The sequence below is a fragment of the Carettochelys insculpta genome, chromosome 1, assembly GCF_033958435.1.
Source record: "Carettochelys insculpta isolate YL-2023 chromosome 1, ASM3395843v1, whole genome shotgun sequence".
Taxonomy (NCBI): Eukaryota; Metazoa; Chordata; order Testudines; family Carettochelyidae; genus Carettochelys; species Carettochelys insculpta.
The window spans coordinates 254,588,424-254,609,535 of NC_134137.1; the positions used below are offsets into that span (position 1 = coordinate 254,588,424).

The following is a 21,112-nucleotide window of genomic DNA, read 5'->3' on the forward strand; positions in this document are numbered from 1 at the left end:
GGCCTGTTGTCCTGTATTCTCAAGTCGTTATTTCAACAGGCTGGCTCTCACTTTGGGACATGAGTTCTAAATCCTAGCTGGGAAGCTCTTTAGAGCAGGGGCCATGTCCTACTCTGTTGTGTTGGAGTCTCAGCTTTGGGATTGGTACAAACCATATTTTAAAAAGGAACAAAAGTTTGGATGAAGAATGCGTCAGGCTCCTTTGGCTCTCCTTTATATTCTTTGGTACACATTGGCGAGAGGGACAGCTCAGTGGTTTGAGCATTGGCCTTCTAAACCTGGGATTGTGAGCTCAATCTTTGAGGAGGCCATTTAGGGATTGGGGCAAAAAGATGTCAGGGATGGTGCTTGGTCTTGTTGAGGGGACTGGACTAGGTGACTTCCTGAGGTCCCTGCCAGTTCTAGGAGACATGTATCTCCAATTATATCTAGGAATGCTGCAGTGCACCCCTGTGCTGTAACCGTGAATGACCTCCCATTGATTTGTAACAGCAAAGAAGGGTCCTGTGGCACCTTATAGACTAACAGAAAAGTTTTGAGCATGAGCTTTCATGAGCACAGACTCACTTCATCAGATGCTGGTCATGGAAATCTGCAGGGACAAGTATAATTAAGCCAGAGCAAGGCTGGGGATAACAAGGTTAGCTCAGTTAGGAAGGGTGAGGCTTACTACCAGCAGTTGATCTGGAGGTGTGAACACCAAGGGAGGGGAAGCTGCTCTTGTATTTAGCCAGCCATTCACAGTCTTTGTTTAAGCCTGAGCTGAGAGTGTCGAATTTGCAGATGAATTGTAGCTCAGCAATTTCTCTTTGGAGTCTGGTCCTGAAATTTCTTTGCTGTAGGATAGCTACTTTTAAGTCTGCTACTGTGTGGCTCAGGAGATTGAAGTGCTCTCCTACCGTTTTTGTATATTGCCATTTCTGATATCTGACTTGTGTGCGTTTATTCTTTTACGTAGAGACTGTCCAGTTTGTCCAATATATATAGCAGAGGGGCATTGCTGGCACACGATGGCATAAATTATATTGGTAGATGTGCAGCTGAATGAACCCACGATGGTGTGGCTGATCTGGTTAGGTCCTGTAATGATGTTGCTGGTGTAGATATGTGGGCAGAGCTGGCAAAGAGGTTTGTTGCATGGATGGGTCCCTGAGTTAGTGTGACTGTGGTGTGGTGTATAGTTGCTGGTTAGGATTCGCTTCAGATTGGCAGGTTGTCTGTGGGCAAGGACTGGTCTATCTCCCAAGGCCTGTGAAAGTGGGGGATCATTGTCCAGGATGGGTTGTAAATCCCTGATGATGCGCTGTAGAGGTTTTAGCTGGGAACTGTAGGTGATGACTAGTGGTGTTCTGTTGGTTTCTCTCTTGGGCTTGTCCTGTAGTAAGATGCTTCATGGCACACGTCTGGCTCTGTTGATCTCTTTTTTCACTTCCTCAGGTGGGTATTGCAGTTTCAAGAATGCTTGGTGCAGATCCTGTAGGTGTTCGTCTCTGTCAGAGGGGTTGGAGCTAATGCGGTTATATCTTAGTGCTTGGCTGCAGACAATGGACTGTGTGGATTGCTACCAAAGATTGACACGGCGAAATTGACGCGGCGGCTCATCCCGACAGGGTTCCTTTTCGAAAGGACCCTGCCTACTTCTAAGTCCCCTTATTCCCATGAGCTGATGGGAATAAGGGGACTTCGAAGTAGGCGGGGTCCTTTTGAAAAGGAGCCCCATAGGGACGAGCCGCACAGCGGCGAGGCACGTCAATTTCGAAGTGCCGCGGCCGCCCCCATGCTAATGAAGTGCTGAATATGCATTTCAGCGCTTCATTAGTAAACTTCGAAATGGCCATTTGCATGGCCATTTCAAAGTTTGGGGCTAGTGTAGACGTAGCCCTCTACACCAGCAACATCATTACAGGACCTAACCAGATCAGCCACACCATCATGGGTTCATTCAGCTGCACATCTACCAATATAATTTATGCCATCATGTGCCAGCAGTGCCCCTCTGCTATATACATCGGACAAACTGGACAGTCTCTACGTAAAAGAATAAACGCACGCAAATCAGATATCAGAAATAGCAATATACAAAAACCTGTAGGAGAGCACTTCAATCTGCCAGGCCACACAGTAGCAGACTGTGAATGGCTGGCTAAATACAAGAGCAGCTTCCCCTCCCTTGGTGTTCATACCTCCAGATCAACTGCTGGTAGTAAGCCTCACCCTTCCTGACTGAGCTAACTTTGTTATCCCCAGCCTTGCTCTGGCTTATTTATGCTTGTCCCTGCAGATTTCCATGACCAGCATCTGATGAAGTGAGTCTGTGCTCACGAAAGCTCACGCTCAGAACTTTTCTGTTAGTCTATAAGGTGCCACAGGACCCTTCGTTGCTGTTACAGATCCAGACTAACACAGCTCTCCCTCCGATACTTTACTCCCATTGATTTGTAGTTGTTATGCTTCAGATCTCTCATAGCCTTTGTAATCCTGTAGCACCTAAAAACTATTTTTTTTTAATTAGGTAATGAACTTTCATGGGTAAGACTTACTTCTTCAGAAGAATGCTGTCAAACAAACCACAGCAGCAATGTCTTTGCCAAGTTTTGTTCCCAGGCTTTATGAAATTAGAAGGGTATTAATCCTAAATTTCACACATAGCTGAAAGCTTAGCACTGGGAAAATCTTTAAATACACTGCAAAGTACTGTAATTACATATGTGAATGTTTTTCTGACCATTACTGTTACATTTCTATGGGTCTCTTCCAACTTCTGTCTCAAAGGAATTAACGTAGCACAATGGATAACTGTGCCTTTTCTGCATACAGGTTTATCTGTTGCTGTGCAACCAATGTTGTCTTGAGATCCATGAGGTGAAGACAGTCTTTTTTGCACTGGATAGATTCAAAACCTTTTGTCATCCAGTATGGATGAAACACTGCCTCTGGTTTTACCAAATGGACCTAAAGATGTTGCCAAGAAATGAGAGCCTTTGTTTTACACATTTTACATTCCCTTCATTGAACTGATGAATTCTGATGCATGTGTAACCCCTCCTGGCCACTAGCCCAGTGTGAGGTTAATCAACCTGGGTCTGTCGACATTACACATACTTACAACAACCACTTGCAAATTTGATTATAAGGAAATTCACAATCTGTGGAGACATGGCTTTTATTATTATTTGAAAGATATTTGGTTCAAATGGAGGGATAAAAGGCCCAAATCAGTTTCCAGACTCTCTGTTAAGGAAATCATATAGCAGCACGTCTTAACATAGATTTTGACATTAGCAAAATTATGTGGATACTATCTTATAGACGTTGAGCTAGAAGTGGATCTTGAACAGGAATTTGAATGGCAATGGCTGCCTTATAGAGAAAATTACAGAAGCGTGCCAGGTGCATCCCAATTTAACCATGACTCAATAGCTACAATGACACTATAGCGCTCTGTCAACAGAAATCACTGTTGGAAGAGATTTCCCAACAAAACTTCTGTTGACAGAGTGCAGTCACATACAAAAGCAGCCAGCCTGCCCCGGCTGCTCTCTCGACAGAACATCAATTATTCTTTTCTTTTTAACATTAGCTTACATGCAAATAACTACAAACTCAACGTATTTGACAGGAAGAAAATGTGAAGCTCAGCTGGTTTTCTTTACCTCCCTCTGCTATCAAGAATAGTATTATTTAATTAATTTCTTAATAATTCTAGGGATGCTACAGCTGCTCTGAGATGTCTGACCTGATGCCCATTTTACTGGAATGGGATTCAGCAATTTTTATAAATATATATTTATGGAAATTATTTTAAAATTAACTCCCAATGTAAAGTACTTTCTTGTGATTTATGTAATATATATATTTTCTGGAACAAGGGTGAGTAAATCAGCAACCTCAAAAATCCCTTGCAAGAGCGCTAGTGGACACAAACTCATAGTTTAAGCACTAAACCCAATAATGAGAACAGACTCATGTTCCAATTCTGGTATTTTAAAATATGAAAAGGAGAACAACAAATACAGTTTTCAGAAGCATTTTTCCTGCTTCTATCTGCCGGTAAGCAATCCTACCAGTTTCAAATTTTAAGGCGACAAGAATTTGACTTAACATACCTATAACAAAATTTGTTTTTGAAGGTGACTGCCCATACTGTTGTTCAATATATTTTGGTTTATATGTTACCATGCCAATTAAAGAATTGAAGTGAATGATGCTTGCACACAAATACAGAAAATAAACTGGATTTCCAAAGAGGTTCTTCACTGATGGCAGGAAATCTGAAAACCAAAGTGCTGGAAGTTAATGAAAAGCAAATTCAAAATATAATAGTTCAAATGAATATTTTCAATTCAATAACTCCTTCCCCTCAGGGACCACAAATGTTTAATGAAGATTAATGAAGTCAGCCCACAGCATTGCTAGGAGGTGGACATGATCCTTATTTTACAAAATGGGAGAAAAGTGAGGAACAAACTATATAATTGTCAAACTTTCAACAACGGCACTTTGTTTTGAGTGCGGGGCCATCCTTACCCATAAAGGCTATGTCTACACTACAGAGTTAAAGTCGTGGAGAATCTACACACAAAATTAATTTTGTCAGCAGAAACTGTTCATGAAAAAGCCATGTAGATGCTTCAGGGGGCCCTTTTGTCAACAGAGCAGATCAAAAGATTGATCCACTTTTACATGTAGACATGATCTGTCGACAGAAGTATTGTTGGAACATCTCTCCTGACTAACTTCTGTAGACAGATGCTTCTAGCATAGATATAGCCACATAGAATATGCGACTGTGTAGGGCACATGAAAATTTTGAGCTCTACTGGATCTTAATATCCACCCAACCATGTCTTCCTATCCCTGTTCTGTGCCTCTGTTTCCTCCAGAGAGGATCTAAATAACTTTAAAGTGAAAAAGCCTGCCAGAACTATTAGCAGAATATCAAACCTGTGAAAGAGCCTTTCAAGGGGTAAGAAACCCATTTAACAAGAATTTGTCAGCCCTAGGTGTATACTATCGGTTTCTGAATTTACTGTGTTAGTCGACAGGATCTTTAAATTTGCTTTAAAATATTTTATTAGTGTGTTACAATCATAGAATCATGGAATGTTAAGACTGGAAGGGACATTGCAAGGTCATCATGTCCAGCCCTCTGCCCTCATGGCAGGACCAAGTACTGTCTAGACCACCCCTGACAGACATTTATCTAACCTGTTTCTAAATATCTCCATCCAGAGATGGAGATTCCACAACCTCCATAGTTAATTTATTCCAGTGTTCGACCACCCTGCCAGTACGGAACTTTTTCCTAATGTCCAACCTAAACCTCCCTTGCTGCAGTTTAAGCCCATTGCTTCTTGTTCTATCCTCAGAGGCCAAGAAGTACAAGTTTTCTCCCTCCTCCTTATGACAATCTTTTAGATATGTTTGTAGCCAGACAGAATTCCCCTGCTCTACTCCATCTTGCCTGCCCCTTTTAGCTGTCTCAGGGCACACAGCACAAAGAGACAGCACAACCTTGGAATGTTTTGAGAGCACACTGTCTGTTGGTGCCTCACAAACGCAGATGTGCTATGTCAGCATGACCCTGGACTGAAGAATACAGATAAGGGGGCTAACAGGCTAGCTGTCGGCCTCGGGGCTTCAAGCTGCCCTTGGCTGGCATCAGTAGTTGATCTGCCCACACATCGTCCCAGGGAGGGGAATTTTACTGCCTGTGTGAAAGTTTGCCCCGTTTCTATAAATTTAGTTATCTCTGTCCTTACAAGTGTAACTGCCTTGTAAGCGCTGGCGTCACAAAGACGAACCAGTACAATTGGTACCTTGAGATAAGGAAGAACCTACGTGCCCCAAGGGGTATAAAGAGGGGCCCGGCAGCCTACTCTAACTGAGCTCCAATTTCCTGTGCCTGCCGGTCGAGTAAGGTTATTGCCTCCTGAGGATCTAGGGGACCCCCTTCCTCGTACAGTTCTTCCCGAGGGATTCAGTGAACGACCTTGGCTACGCCGGAGTTGAAGGATGCAGGGCTGAGAATTACACCTGCAATGTTTTTTTTGTGCACATTTAATAGTAAGAGCTCTTTAGTCTGAGGAGTCTGGTCCTCAAATGGGTAACTTTCTCTGATTGACATGTCATTTGTAACATCCTCCTATAGTAGCTAAGCAAACAGAGCAATACCAATGTAACCATTAAGATTTTACCTAACCTTTCCTTCAACTGTACCCATTAAGACTTTATATAATTCTGTAACCATTAAGATGTTCATTTCTGCTTTGTAATAAATAGTAACCCTGTTTAAGCTTCAGTCTGACTCCTTCTAGTTGCTGTAACTCGGCCAAACACAAACAAAGAATCTTAGCCAGTTTTTGGCTATATTCAGCCTGGTCAGTGGTAAGGTGCAGTAAAAGCTGGGTGCTGAGTTGTCATGCTGCCTCCACAGAGCAGACTCTTGGGCACCTGTACCCGGCCATTGACTGACAATATTAAAGCTGCAATATGTCCCCCCTTAATCTTTTTTTTTCCCCAAACTAAACAAGTCCAGTTCTTTCATCCTTTCTTCATAGGTCATGTTCTCTAGTGTTGCTGAAGATTATCAAATCATATCTCTAAAAAATTGCCCCTCCCTTCCTCAGCTGCCATTGGGTATATGGGCACCAGTTTAATAGTACTGTGTAGGGCTCCATAAATCACAATGATGTTTCTGTTTGACTGCCTCACCTTTTTTTTCCCCCAAATATTTAACTTTAGACAGATATGTACTTGATTTTTCACTTTCACTGAATGCCCATAGGGCCCACTGGTTCAACTGCCTTGACCATATATAGGTCAAGTTGTCTGCTTGACTGTTGAGACACCGAAAGCTGAAGACCACTTTTGGAAATCTAAGGCCAATGAAAAACAAGCCTGTGGAGCAGCTTGGATTAGAATCCAGATCTTATGATTCCTCAACCAATTCTTTAACTAGACTGTGCCCCACACCTGCTTTGATGAACTAGGATACATACATTTTAGAAATGGATTAACTCTAAATGGTAGAGAGGTTTGAATAAGCTTCAGTTTATGGAAACTTCATTCACAGATTCTCACTCTTTGACACACATTTGCAAGAGCAGTAATCTGTGAAGACAATATTTTCAGATGACTGCATGATACTTTGATTTCCAGTTCTTACTGAAAATTTAATTGTTAATTTAAATAGTAACACGTCACCACAACCAGCTGCTATTCATCCAAGAATTCTAAAGGATCTCAATTATGAAATTGCAGAACTGATAAGTGTGATACATAGTCTATCATTTAAATTAGCTTCTGTACCCAGCATCTGAACCACAGGTAATATGATACCAATTTTTATAAATGACTCCAGATGTGATCCTGGCAATTACAGGCAAGTAAGCCTGACTTCAGTATCAGGCAAATTGCTTGAAACTCTAATAAAGAACAGAAACATCAGTCACAGATGATTATAATTTTTTGGGTGGACTCAACTTGGCCTTCGTAATGGGAAAACATGCCTAATCACTCCATATAAATTCTTTGATGGGGGTCAGCAAGCATGAAAATAAAGGTGATCCAATGGATTAGTGTACTTAGACTGTAAGAAAGCCTTTGGTAACATTCCTCCTTAAGTAAGGAGCCATGAGATAAGATGGAAATTCTCTCCTGAACCAGTAACTCATTAAAAGACAGGAAACAATAGTAGGAATGAATGGTCAATTTTCAGAATAGAAAAGAGTACACAGTGGTGGCCACCAGAAGTCTGTACTGGGACAAGTGATGTTCAACATATTTTAAATCATCTGGAAACGAGTACAGGCAGTGAAGAGACAAAACCTGAACACAATACCAAATGACTCAAGATGGTTAAATCCAAAGAAGACTGTCAAGAATTAAAAGGGGTGGCTTGGGGCACATTTGAAATACCACACAAATAGCTTTTACTGTGGTATTTTTATATTTCCAGGCATGACAATTAATAAAAGAAAAAATAGTATTTACTAAACTCTTTCAAAGCCCCACTAGTTTCACCATCTCTCAAATTTTCGTCTTGCCTATTACAAAGAGAGGGATTTAATTCAGGCTTTGGCCAAAGTTTAATTTATCTTAGCTGGTTCTTGACCTTCATGTAAATGACTGTGGTTACACAACAGCACTCTGTTGACAGAAATCGCTGTCAGAAGATTTTTCCTCACAAAACTTGTGATGACGGAGTGTGGCCACACACAAAGGCCAATTGGAAGAGTGCTCCACTCTGTCAACAGAGCAGCTGGATTGCCCATTATTGTGAATGCCCTGTCTGTTGAGAGAAGACCCCCCCGAGCATCCACACAGCTTTTTTGTTGATAGAATCTGTCGACAGCAGAGTTATGCTTCATGCTTTGAGGCAGAACGCTGATGGCAAAAGAGCTGTGTTTTGACCAGACATTGTTGAACAATCCCATTTTGTGTGTGCACACTCCACAAGTTTTGTTGGCAAAACTGGGGGTTTGCTGGCAAAGCTTGCTGGTGTAACCCTAGCCAATGAGTGGAACTCATTATAGCACATGAGTGTTGCATGCATTCATTAAATGAAGAACAACCATAACTCTCCCTTGTCAGTGGTCTCAGTGCCTCTAGGGTTACAATTAAATAGCCAGAAAGCTGTAACATCTCCAGGTTTACTTTGCTTTGGTTCAAATGACCAGCTCTTCGTAGCAATTGGTATCATATTACCTATGGTTCAGATGCCGGGTACAGAAGCTAATTTAAATGATAGGCTATGTATCACACTTATTTGGTTCAAATGACCTGCTCTTGCTAGCAAAATCTGAGCTCTGTCTTGCCAACTTGCTGTCATAAATTCCTATAATTTAGAGGGAAGGCTATTAGTTAAACTGAAATAGTGTGGCTTGGTCTTTGTAAATAAAATATTTTATGTTATGTTTCCATGCAATCAGATACCATAACTTTGCCTTTTTCTGCTGGAGCACACAAGTCAGAATTTTTTTCACCTGGGCATGGTCACATGAGAAGACGAAAGTCATTTTCCCATTCATTTTTCTGAACATTGTGTTTACAATCAACCTGAAGATTTTACTGCAGGGGTTTGCAAATATTGTGTACTTTTCCTATATGGAGGAGTTCCAGATTCTCTGTCTATTGGGTTTGTTTAACCAAACAACTTTTACAGGGAAAGAGCCAGCTTTTTGGCAAATTCTCCCACAAGCTGCCTTATGAATCCCTTTAGGTTTTCCAGCCCAGCTGGAGAAACCAGGCTGTAGAAGGTGAGATCTGAGAATCAACTAAAGGCCCCCTTTTGTTTAGCTTGCTAATCCTATGGGGCCACTTGTCCAATATGAACTCAGAGGCCCTTAAACAGAGGTCAAACCTAAAAGATAAGGTGTAAAACTAACCAGTTACAAAAGAAATTATAGTTACTTGCCTTTTGCCATTTCAATTATCTTTAATTTCTGGTCATTTGGTCTGTGATGCTCCCTGTTATCTTCAATAATGAATTTTGACTGCTCAGAGGAGGTACTGGAATCCTTTCTGCTTTCCAGTCTTGGCAGGTGCTTTGGTAAGAACCAAAATGGAATGGCAGCCAGAACACTTAACACACCTGCTATTAAATAACCAAGCCACCAAGCTCCTACCCATCGGGCATCACTGGCAGTTATTGTTATACCGTCTGTGGAATGGGGGGGGGGGGAAGAGGGATACATTTCCATATTTAGTGAAAGTTTGTCAAGAACAAAGCAAAGTTTGAGGGGTACCTCTCCAGCAGGGATTCTTATTTCCTCAGTAGAGATCCCCCATTGTCTTTTTCCATAATCACTGGGCCCACCCCCTCCCAATACTTTTCTGACAGCTGTGGAGCATACTTCCCCTTTTTGTAACTGTCTATGCTGTTCCTGAAGTGAACAGAAAGTTCACCATTGAGACATATAACCAGTTATTTTTTTGTGCTGGTACTTGCCAGTACTGAGTACTGGCACCTCAGCAGCTCCAGCCATGGGGTCATCTGTGGGTAGGTGATGAGGAGCCAGCTGCATATAGGCTCCTCATTTTATAACCATGATGCTACTGCATCTCCCGTGCAGACTGGGAGTTTCTTTTTTGAGTTACAGGTTGAAACTCTCTAATCTGGCACCCCTTAGACCTAAGTGATTCTGGACCCTAGAATGTCAATATTATCTAGCACATTACCAACACTTTAGAGATAAATTACAGCTAAATAACAGCACAGAAAGCTCAGAGCCAGGACTGGTGTCTGGAAACAAACTTTAAGGGACCATGGAAAACTTGGCCACACCCATGATAAATGGTCACCCATCTAACAAAAATTATGCCAGATTATTGATGTTGCTGAACAAGAGAGTGCCACATTAGAGAGGTTCAGCCTGTACTTATTTCTGGAAAATATGTGATTTAGATTAAATGTAATCAGCCTTTATATCCCCAAAAAGTCCAGACTGAATTTTCTCCAGCACTGACACAAACTACACGTTTTTGTCAATGTTCGATATTCAAACTAATTCAGTCAATGATAGGGGCTAAGCAACTTCCTATTAAGTCAATAACATTTGAAGGAGCAAGTGTTTGGCAGTTTACTAAATCAGTCCCACTAACTGAGCATCATCTTCTCAATGAAATCAGTTACAAAAATACAGCACCAACAAATAGTTATTTATGCATTGCTATTTCACCTCTGGCCCAGTATAGTCAGGGCAAGAATTCAAAACATTCTTTAAAATATTCTATTTAATAATTATAAAATATTCTATTTAATAATTTTTGATGGAAAATTGGGGGGTTAACCAAACAAACAAATTCTGAAAAACATGAAGGGAGAATATACCATTTGTACTCATTGGTTTTACAGAATTCAAGTTATTTGTATTTTAACATCTTTTAACTAATTTAAGAAATACTACAATGAGCAGAAAAGAGAATTATTATTCTGGAAATAATTTTTCAGTTTCAGATGTTCCAAAGTCATCTTCCCTCAAACCTCTAGTTTAACCTGTCTTTTATATTAACCATATCATTTACCTGAAGGATTTGGAATTTTTCAATGTGTCACATAGAATAAACATTTTTAAATGATTTTTCTGACTTACCCAAGTCTACAAAGCCAATGTCAACATATAGTTTTGCACAGAGGGATCCTAAAAGAAAACCAAATATTGGCCCTATAATGGCAACTGTCTGTACACACCCTGCAGCAAAACAAAACACAGAAGGAAACTGTCGTTTTTCTGCCATGAAATGTTTTCATACCATACACAAGAACAGAGCATGGCAATGTATCAGTGAAAATTGATTGGCATCTTAACCTACAGGACCAAATTCTTCCATCTCACACATGGGTACAGTGTGAATCCAAAATAATCTCATTCTTACTCATAGAAAACAGAATTTGAAACTATGCAAGCAAAATAATCAGGACAAGTTAATTTAATGACATTCAGCCTGTTACTAAAACCAACTCCATTTACTTGTGAAAAATAAAGCTAAAGTGGTTTTATCTATCTATTTATTTGTTTATTTATTTTACCAATGTAGAAAGCAGCACTCTCTTCGTTAGCATAATCATCAATATATGTGATTCCCAAAGGCTGGATTGGTGTCTCGCCTATTCCACGCAAAAGATTCCCAAGCAAAACATACATCCACATGGATGATCCAACTTCCTTTTCACACCCTGAATACAAAGAGAGAGAGAGAGAACAAGACATTGTTTATGACCTTTAGACACTCAACACATGGAAGTCAGTTCTGTCCTCAGATGTACAAGTGCATTTTCTGCTGGCACCTGTACAATGGGGGCATGGTGGGTGGTGGAGTGGGGAAGAACTGAGCCCACCAATTTATAGCAATGACAAAATAACACTCCCAAGCCCACTTGACACGCCCCTTGACCCAAGCCCATCGGCAGGCCTGCATGCAGTAACAGACTGTGTGTTCCTCATTTTCATAGCGTCTGATCTGAGACTCTGGGTTAGATCTTCAGTAGTTTGAGCAGTCACAGCTTAACTGAGCTAAAAGGGAGCTGTGATGAGATTGTTCTTGACGTTGGTTGAACACATTGGGCCAAAATTTCCCCAGAAACATTTAGCCAGAAGCAGACGCACAGCCAAATGTTTCAAAGATTGGAAACTGAAAGCAGGGTGTTATAATATGAACTTTTGTAATAGCCAGTGCCACCCGCTCTGCTTACATACATACACATTATGTTTTCCAAATAGAATATTCTTACCTGCATTTACTTTGACTTGAGATCTTTCTAACACTGAGAAAGGTATTTGGCTTTTATCCTGTAGACATGGGGAGACACTAACAGTAGAATTGGTGGAGGAAGAAAATACCTCATACCTATAGCTGTGTAAAAAAAATCAAAATCTTCGTTACTTTCCCCTCCTTCCAATATATTACAACAATTTTTTTTCATTGCACCCTCATCGAAGATAGATACATACCAATGGAAATTTCAGGTACATCTCATTAAAGGACTACCCCACCCACCCGCCCACCCACACAATCTGAATGGATTACAGGTATTGCATAAATAAGAATACTGACCTGTATGTGAGGTATGTGTGTGGCTGTGTACCACAAAACAAGATGGTAATTTCAGCCACAGATCTGGTCTAATGTAGAATACAAAATAGTGGGAATGTTCTCTGCACCCTACATATTTCTCTTTCACTCAGGCTGTGGCTACACTAGCTCCCCACTTTCAAAAGGAAGATGCTAATGAGCCACTTTGGCAGATGCTAATGAGGTGCTTCCATGCATATGCAGTGTCTCATTAGCATAATGGCAGCCACACGCATTTCAAAAGTACAGCTTTTGAAACGCACGCTGCCGGTGTAGATGGGGGTCTTTCGAAAGGACCCCCCAGATTTTGAAAGCCCCTTCTTCCCAAAACCAAATGGAAAGAAGAGGCTTTTGAAGTCTGGGAGTCCTTTTGAAAGGCCCCCGTCTACACCGGTGGCATGCGTTTCAAAAGTGGCAATTTTGAAACACGTGCGGCCACCATTATGCTCATGAGGCACTTAGGCATGGCAATGCCTCATTAGCATCTGCCAAAGTGGCTCATTAGCATCCCCCTTTCGAAAGGTGGGGTCTAGTGTAGCCACAGCCTCACTATCTTCTATTTTTATTAACCACTTTATCATAGAGGATTTCAATGGAGTTTAGATCATGCCCAGAAACCACAGAGTATTCAGAAATGAATGTCAATATCCACTCAGACTTGATGGAATATTTTACTATTATTTGCTCAACTATATTAATAAAGACTATATTTATTATAAATAGATAATAGTAGCCATATTATTCTCTGTTCCCATCAATATTCTAATTTTAATGTTTATGTTGTTTAAATGGGTACTTACATTTTGTTCATGGGCAAAAGAAAATGCTTGTGCATTTCTTTCTGAATGTAAAGAACAGATTGCTTTGCACTTACCGTCCCATAAAGAATTGGGGCATCGCAATTAGAAATGTTCCAGCTGACATTATTAGGCAACCAACTCCAATTATTTTTGGCCTATGAAGTTTTCCTCCAAAGTAGCTTACAAGAATTATGATGAGGAGATTACCTTTGAAAAATACAAAAGAATAATTTGGATTTACAATATGTTCATAGGAGAACTGCATGGTAAGCCAGTGGTTCCCAAAATATGGCCTATATAGTGCTCACTGGGGGGTCTAAAGAAAGATGGTGGCTGGTCGCCTCTTTCTTGCCAAATATTTGTGCAAGCAGTTCCAGGATCATAGTTAGGAAGAACACAGGCACATCTAAAGCAACTGGAAACGAGGACCTAGTTAACTTCCAGTCACTTGAACAAGAGGTGAAATGCTATGGCGGGGAGGGAATGAGGGAGCCAAGCAAGAGGGCTTTGGGTACTTTAGTCAGTATTGTATTCCCAGGAGTACTAAAATTCCTTGAAACACTAAACTGAAAGAATTTTGACCTAAATACAAAGGTTTGATGTTACTTTGCATGATGTCTTGCTGGTGCTGTTAGTGCAGGAATACACCGATCCTTTGATCAATGGTTGTAATATAGGATTTAATTTTTTATTCCCACCATTTACCAAGTCACAGAGATATGTTGACTGTATGATGCAAGAGAGGATCTCAGTGACAAATGAAGGGATGAACATTGCACAAGAGTATGATCTTTTGTCTACAACTATTACCAGTACCAAACCCTTTTAACATTGCTAAAAGGGTAATCATTTACCACCATGACATGCCTCTCTTTTCGTATGGACTGATGGCTGCAGCTCCCTTACCACAACAACTAAGAGGTCCCTCTCCCACATTCTTCCACATGATATACACCGTCAGTGCCTGTGGAGCCGTCCTTGCTGTAGCTGCTGGCCCCAGTATTCCACTCCACAAATCCTTACCAGGCTGAGCCCCGGCCACTCAGCCTTTCTTACCTAGGTGCAGCATCACGCCTCTCAAACATGAGCTGGGACAGGGGCCATTGGAAGGAGGATGAGGCTGAACAGGCCTCCGATGGGAAGTGCTGGTATAGCCCTGCCCCTCTCCCTCACAGCAGCAAGGTGGAGCAGTACTGGCCTTCCCATTGCCCAGTGGAGTCACTGCATGTTTGGTCCCATGGCCCTACCATCATGACAGCTGGGTGTGGGACCAAACCTGAATTCGCAGTGGGACAGGTGCCAGCACTGCCACTTATTCCTTCACCTCTGCCAATACTACACATGACATGTAAGGCATGTATGAGTGTGGGCACCACTGCTTAATTACAAGGATAAGTGACATATCTGCAGCTCAGTCCACACTGCTGGTCAGTCAGGCTCAGGCACTACCCTATATTCTACTACCAAGGGGAGTAGTCTACACCATGGCTATCACAAGTGTTACAATGAATCCCTGTCCACACTGGTTCAGAGAAACTGTGCTAACAAGAACCGTATCTAAATGCAGCAGTTACCACCACAGTTTCAATCATAACATGGTCAAGCCCATGTTAAGCTCTGTCTCATCACTGTCACACCAAATGTAAACCATGTTTGTTCTTTCCAGATGAATCTCATTTAACTTCAGAAGGCCCATGAGATTTGTATAATTGTTTGCCACAGAGGAGGGTGGCAGTAGTTCAAAAAGGAAAGTGCCACATACCAATTTCAAAGCTGCCATCAATAACACCAACCAAAGAAGAAGGGATGTCAAATCTTCTTTCTATTTGGGTGATGGTACTTTTTAAATAACTTCCTGACAATGCTTTAGCGAAGTAAACAAAGGACAATGCGCCAAGAAAGATCTGTGAGAGAAGTTGATGGAAATTAACATCATACTATAAAAATATTTTATTTACTGCATTAAATTATGTTATTAAATGTACTTTTATTATTAATATAATTATTGACTGATTCCACATCCCCTCATAGTTTTGTAAACAGTGTTGGACAGACAGTCTTCAGTTTCTCCACAGCTAATGGACATCAGTGGTTTAAATTGCTTTCACTTTTGGTCAATACTGCTATTATCCCTAGTAGAGGGCAATGAAACAGTGAAACAGACCCTGTCTCTAAGGATAGGGGGATAATTCAGGCTCCTTAGCAACTAGTGTTAGCTGTGATGAGTTTTATTTGTACTTTATTTTATTTTTGACATGGACACTGACTCATTAGTGAATTGACTGACTGTAGCAACCCCATTTCACTTAGGCACCTGCCATCCAATGGGAATATATTCTACACCTGTATCCTAAAAGTTGTTTTCCCTGAAGTCAATGGGACCCTGGACAGGCAAGTCAGCCACTGTACAGCAACTTGCAGAATAGGGACTTTGAACAAACCCAACCTGAATTGGTTGTTAACCACTGAGCATGAAATAAAAGGTGCCACATCCCTTTATCGATCCCCATCCCCATTTTAATTAATTACATGAAAAATGTCCTTTGTAGAATGACCTGTCCCTGCATCAAACCTCCTGTCATCTTGTAACTACAGTGTATCTGGATATTTCTCTTATGTCTGCCTGATGGAGTATATAAACCTTATGTGGGGATAGAAGAGGGTTAAGAAGCAGATCTAAGCCCAAGTGGCCTCACTCTTCTCACCCCTCCTGCTCCAATCAGAGAAGGAGTTTAAAAGCAAGCTGGACATCTCAGAAAGGGGAACAGGGACAGCAGGTGCCAATGGACCTATCTGAGCGCTCCTGAGGAAGAGTGTAGTTGTACTCTTTGCTGATGCAGAGAAGGGGAGGCTGCAAGGAACAGCTACTAGGCTGCAGAAGAGGGATGAATTAAAAATTCTTAAGCATTAAAGAATGCTGCACTCCCTCTTTTCTGATTGTAAGACTATGACCATGTCCTGAACTGAGGAAATAACTGGTAGGAAGGAGTCTGGGGGAGGTAATCTCAGAACACTCCAGGGTGCTTGACATTGCTGCTCCTCACAGAGACCTGGGTTGGAGTCCAACAGAGAAAACGGGTCTGAACCTTGTACCAACTAGCAGCAACAGTGACATAACCCCTCTGCCACCATGAGGGAAGAGCCCTGAAGTAAGGGTATGGAGCCTTCTGAAGCCCAGAGCTGGGCCAGATACTCCTTTTGCAGGACTATCAGACATCTACATATTATTAGACTCTCTTATCCCAGAAAGGGGTGGACTTCAGTAGTGACCAGGGCAGAGGGATGTATTACCTATGTACCAGAAGAGCAAGAACACTGCTGTAATGAAATGACAACCAGCTAGAGACGGTGGAGAGTGGTGATCTAGGGACCTAAGCATGAGGTGGTACCACCAGTAAGTCCAGCCCTGACACAGACTAGATTTCCGGTACTGGATCTGTTGAATGGAGATTCTCACATCTCTTTTTGCAGACAGAGCAAATTATTTTCCTTCAGCTTCAACCAGCTCCAAAATTGTCACACATTCTGTGTGTTAAAAGAAAAAAGCAGTCAAGTAGCACTTTAAAGACTAAGAAAAGAATTTATTAGGTGAGCTTTTGTGGGACAGACCCACTTCTTCAGACCATAGCCATACCAGAACAGACTCAATATTTAAGGCATAGAGAACCAAAAACAGTAGGCAAACAACATTTGATTGTAACAAAAAAAAAAGCATTAATATTGTCTTTCAGGGCTCTCTCATACACTGTAACAAAAGTGAAAATGCATCTTCGTTCAATCAGTGAAGCCTTCAAAATGTACGTAGAGCATAGGAATAATTTTTTTCAAATTCCAGAAACCTGTATGACTATGACTGCCAACTTTTAAGAAATTGACGTGTATTGATCCCCTCCCCAGCCTCTCACATACACACTGCCAGTACAGACATTTACTGTTCTATTATCAGCTAAGGAAATATGAACCGGTAAGAGTGGGTACATGTTGATCATGAATAGTGACTATTGAGTGTATGTTACATGTGAGCTTGAACCAGGGCCCGACACATGAACATCCTCAAAAGTTAGGGAAAAGGGAATGAGCACATATATTAGCTTCATTTAAAATAGCTTTACATTGCATGGAAAAGGGGTAACACTCCAATGAGAAATATGCTTGGGGTGGGGAGGGGGGAAAATGCATTCAGCAAAATAACCTAAGATATTCAAAGGAGTGTGTGTCAAAATTCAGAGCTCTTCCTTACCTTTATACCTCCACAGTATGTTTGTTTGTCCTTGGAAGCAGAAGATTCCGATTTCGCTGAAGACCCATCAATTGGTAGGATTATGGATTTTGAGAACAACTGAGCATTTTCTTTTGCTGAATTCTCCATGATAATATCCCCTGTTTCTATTCTGAAAGAAACCAAATACATTTTAAAAAGGTAGCCTTGGGACTCAACACTGAAACTTATGTCACACAACAATAAAACCTGCAAAACTGCTTCCTGGGCAGACAAGCTGTTGACTGTTTACCATAAAATCAGAAAAGGGGAGTTAGAAGATTACTTATAGAAATTTGCAATCAGAGTACACATACACTTAAGATAAAATTACTCTCACAGAAAATAGATCATCTGTGTCTTCGTTCCCTACCTGTGCTGCATAGATTTGATGCTGATAGGCATTTGACCAAGCATTGCTAGATGACTGAACACTGTTCTTTAAATAAACACAATTAGGTTTGTAGGTGAGCTCACTGTTCTAAGCGCCATCAAGTTTGTTGTTGATATCAGCTAATGAGTGATGTGAGAAAGAAGCTGGTTTTAATTCTCAATGACAAATTTAGCTTTACTGACAACTCAGATGGGGCCATAGCCTCAATGATCTTGCCAAATATTTCACAGCTGGGGTTGGGGGGTACAGCAGGGAAAGGAAGCCAGAAATTGTGTCTTGGAAGGTAAATAGGAGGCGGCAAATTAAAAACCCAATATTTTGTTGTTATATATTAATATAGCCATAATTCTTAAAGGCATGCCAACATCCCACAGTGCCTTGTTAATCATTTGAGTCCCTAAATCAGTTTAGGAAACATTTTTAATTTCTTCTATTCCCCCTTAGGTAACACTAGGTTTCATAGAACAGAAAAAGTTGGCCAAAAACAGGGAAACATTTAAAGCTGTCTGTCTTGTATAGAATCAGAAAAACATAGGGCTGGAAGGGACCTTGAGAAATCAGGAAGTCTAGCCCTCTATGCTGTGGCAGAATTAAATAAACCTAGCCCATCACTGAGTGGTGTTCATCTAACCTATTCTTAAACCTCCAGTGATGGGGCTTTCACAAACTCTCTTGGAAGCCTATTCCAATGCTTAACTAACCTGCAGTTAGGAAGTTATTTTTAATATCCAGCTAAATGTTCTTTGATGCAGATTAAGCACAGTTCTATTTTCAAGGGACATGGGGAAAAATTGATCACTGTCCCCTGTATTACAGCCCATAAGGTATTATATGATCACAGCCACATATGGTACTTCCATACAGTTATTGAAGGATGTCAATGACTATGCACAGGCACTGCTGAGAACATGTGAGTGTTGGGAAGTTGGTTTAGAATGAGCAGAGGTACAAGACCAGGAGATCAGACATCACCAGGTATCTTGATCATGCACCTAGAGAGAGCGATGGACAAGATCAAGGAATAGCAAGATATCAGTGCACGGGATGAGAATTCACAACTTCAGGTTTGCAGATGATATAGTTATCATCAAGAAAGATAAAGAGAAGCTAGCAAAAACAGTGCAGTTTCTAAAAGAGGAGGGGAAGCTGTACGGACTGATTATGAACATTGATAAAACGACTGGTATTTGGAGATAAGGAAATAGGAAGATCAGTGTAGATGGGATCAAACTAGAGAATGTAGAGAAGCTCACTTATCTGGGGAGCAATGGCCATGTCTACACTAGCCAAAAACTTCGAAATGGCCATGCAAATGGCCATTTTGAAGTTTAGTAATGAAGTGCTGAAATACATATTCAGCACCTCATTAGCAAGCGGGCGGCCACGGCACTTCGAAATTGGAGCGGCTCGCCACCACGCAGCTTGTCCAGACAGGGCTCCTTTTCTAAAGGACCCCGCCTACTTCGAAGTCCACTTTTTCCCATCTGCTCATAGGAATAAGGGGACTTCGAAGTAGGTGGGGTACTTTCGAAAAGGAGCCCTGTCTGGATGAGCTGTGCGGCTGTGAGCCGCAACAATTTTGAAGTGCCACGGCCGCCCGTGTGCTAATGAGGTGCTGAATATGTATTTCAGCACTTCATTAGTAACCTTCAAAATGGCCATTTGAAGTTTTTGGCTAGTGTAGACATTGTCAATATGATGTATGATCTAGATTGTAAGAAGGACATAGTGACCAGAATAGTGAAAGCAAGAGCAAGTTTGAAAGAGATGGATAAGACCTGGAACAGCAAAGCGATTAGCTTAGGAATGAAGCTGAGTGTCTTGAAAATGTATGTATTCAGCAACATGTTGTATGGATGTGAGACATGGGTGATAACAAAAGATGCAAAGAGAAGGATATTGGCATTGAAAAGGCATTGTTATAGAAAGATCCTGAGAATAGGATGGATGCAGAACGTCACCAGTGAGAAATTATAGAGGAGAATACAGCTGAAACTGCAGAAGATTATAAAATGGAAGCTACAGCTATTCGGATATATCTGCAGAACAAATGATGAGTAAAAAGTCAAGATGCAGGTATTCAGCATAATGGATGGCTCGAGTAGGAAAGGCTGACCCCACAGAGAATAGGCAGATGACATATTAGAATGGTGTGGTTAGTCTGTGGAGGCTGTGTCTACACTACCACCCTCCTTTGAAGGCAGGATGGTGAGTAGGGTGTTGAGAATTTACTAATGAAGTGCTGCACTGCACAAACAGCACTTCATTAAGCAAATTCCCCCCCGCAGCAATTACAAAGTTTTAAACTTCAAAGTACCAGCTCATATCCAGCCACAGCTCAACTGCCAGTACTTCAAAGTGCCGGGGCAACTTCTAAGTCCCTTTACTCCTGAGGACTAAAGCTGGCCTGGCACTTTGAAGTACCAGCGGGTGAGCCACAGCTAGACGTGTGCTGGTACTTTGAAGTTTAAAACTTCGAAGTTGCCACAGGGGTGGCGGGGTGCGGGGGGGAGAATTTGCTTAATGAAGTCCTGCATGTGCAGCGCAGCACTTCATTAGTAAACTCCCAACACCCGAATTACCATCCTTCCTTCAAAGGAGGGTGGTAGTGTAGACAAGCCCAGAAACTAAGCCACTCCACACTGGACAGGGAGAGATGGAAGGAAATAGTGAGGGAGGCTTCAGACACCAACAGGCACTGAGCCCATGGATGTTGATGATGATGATGGTAACATGTTTGAATACCAGGGCTTTTTTTGTGGCGGTACCTGACAGTCCTGCATATCATTACCTCCACAACAATGTTCTCCCCAGCCAGGGTTGTCACGGCTGGAGCTGCCGTTGGGTCTCGGTGCCTCAGCTGGCTCCCAGCCACAGTGCTGCAGGATCCCCGCACACCATCCAGTCAGGGGTGAGTACTAGCACTCTTTTTTTTCCCCAAGATAAAGAGCACTATTGAAGACTTATGACGTGCCCCCGACAGCCTTCTTTTCTAAAGATTAAACATGCCCAATTTTTTAAGCCTTTCATTACATGTCAGGTTTTCAAAACATATCTTTCTTGTTGCCCCCTTCTGTCCCCTCC

General features: G+C 41.5%; 1 protein-coding gene across 2 annotated transcripts in view; it reads right to left on the bottom strand.

Moving 5' to 3' along the window:
• The window catches only part of SLCO1C1 (solute carrier organic anion transporter family member 1C1), a 35,416-nt gene extending 17,671 nt beyond the window's left edge, over positions 1–17,745 (bottom strand). The window contains exons 1-8 of one of the 2 annotated variants that reach the window (XM_074983731.1): positions 17,617–17,745; positions 15,139–15,280; positions 13,451–13,583; positions 12,236–12,357; positions 11,534–11,680; positions 11,097–11,195; positions 9,419–9,664; positions 4,107–4,271 (exon numbers count right to left, since the gene is read on the bottom strand). In XM_074983731.1, the coding sequence (XP_074839832.1) occupies positions 4,107–4,271; positions 9,419–9,664; positions 11,097–11,195; positions 11,534–11,680; positions 12,236–12,357; positions 13,451–13,583; positions 15,139–15,280; positions 17,617–17,745 (1,183 nt within the window). The remainder of the gene's footprint in view (positions 1–4,106; positions 4,272–9,418; positions 9,665–11,096; positions 11,196–11,533; positions 11,681–12,235; positions 12,358–13,450; positions 13,584–15,138; positions 15,281–17,616) is intronic. The other variant, XM_074983733.1, reaches the window with a different exon arrangement.
• Positions 17,746–21,112: the final 3,367 nt, after the last annotated feature.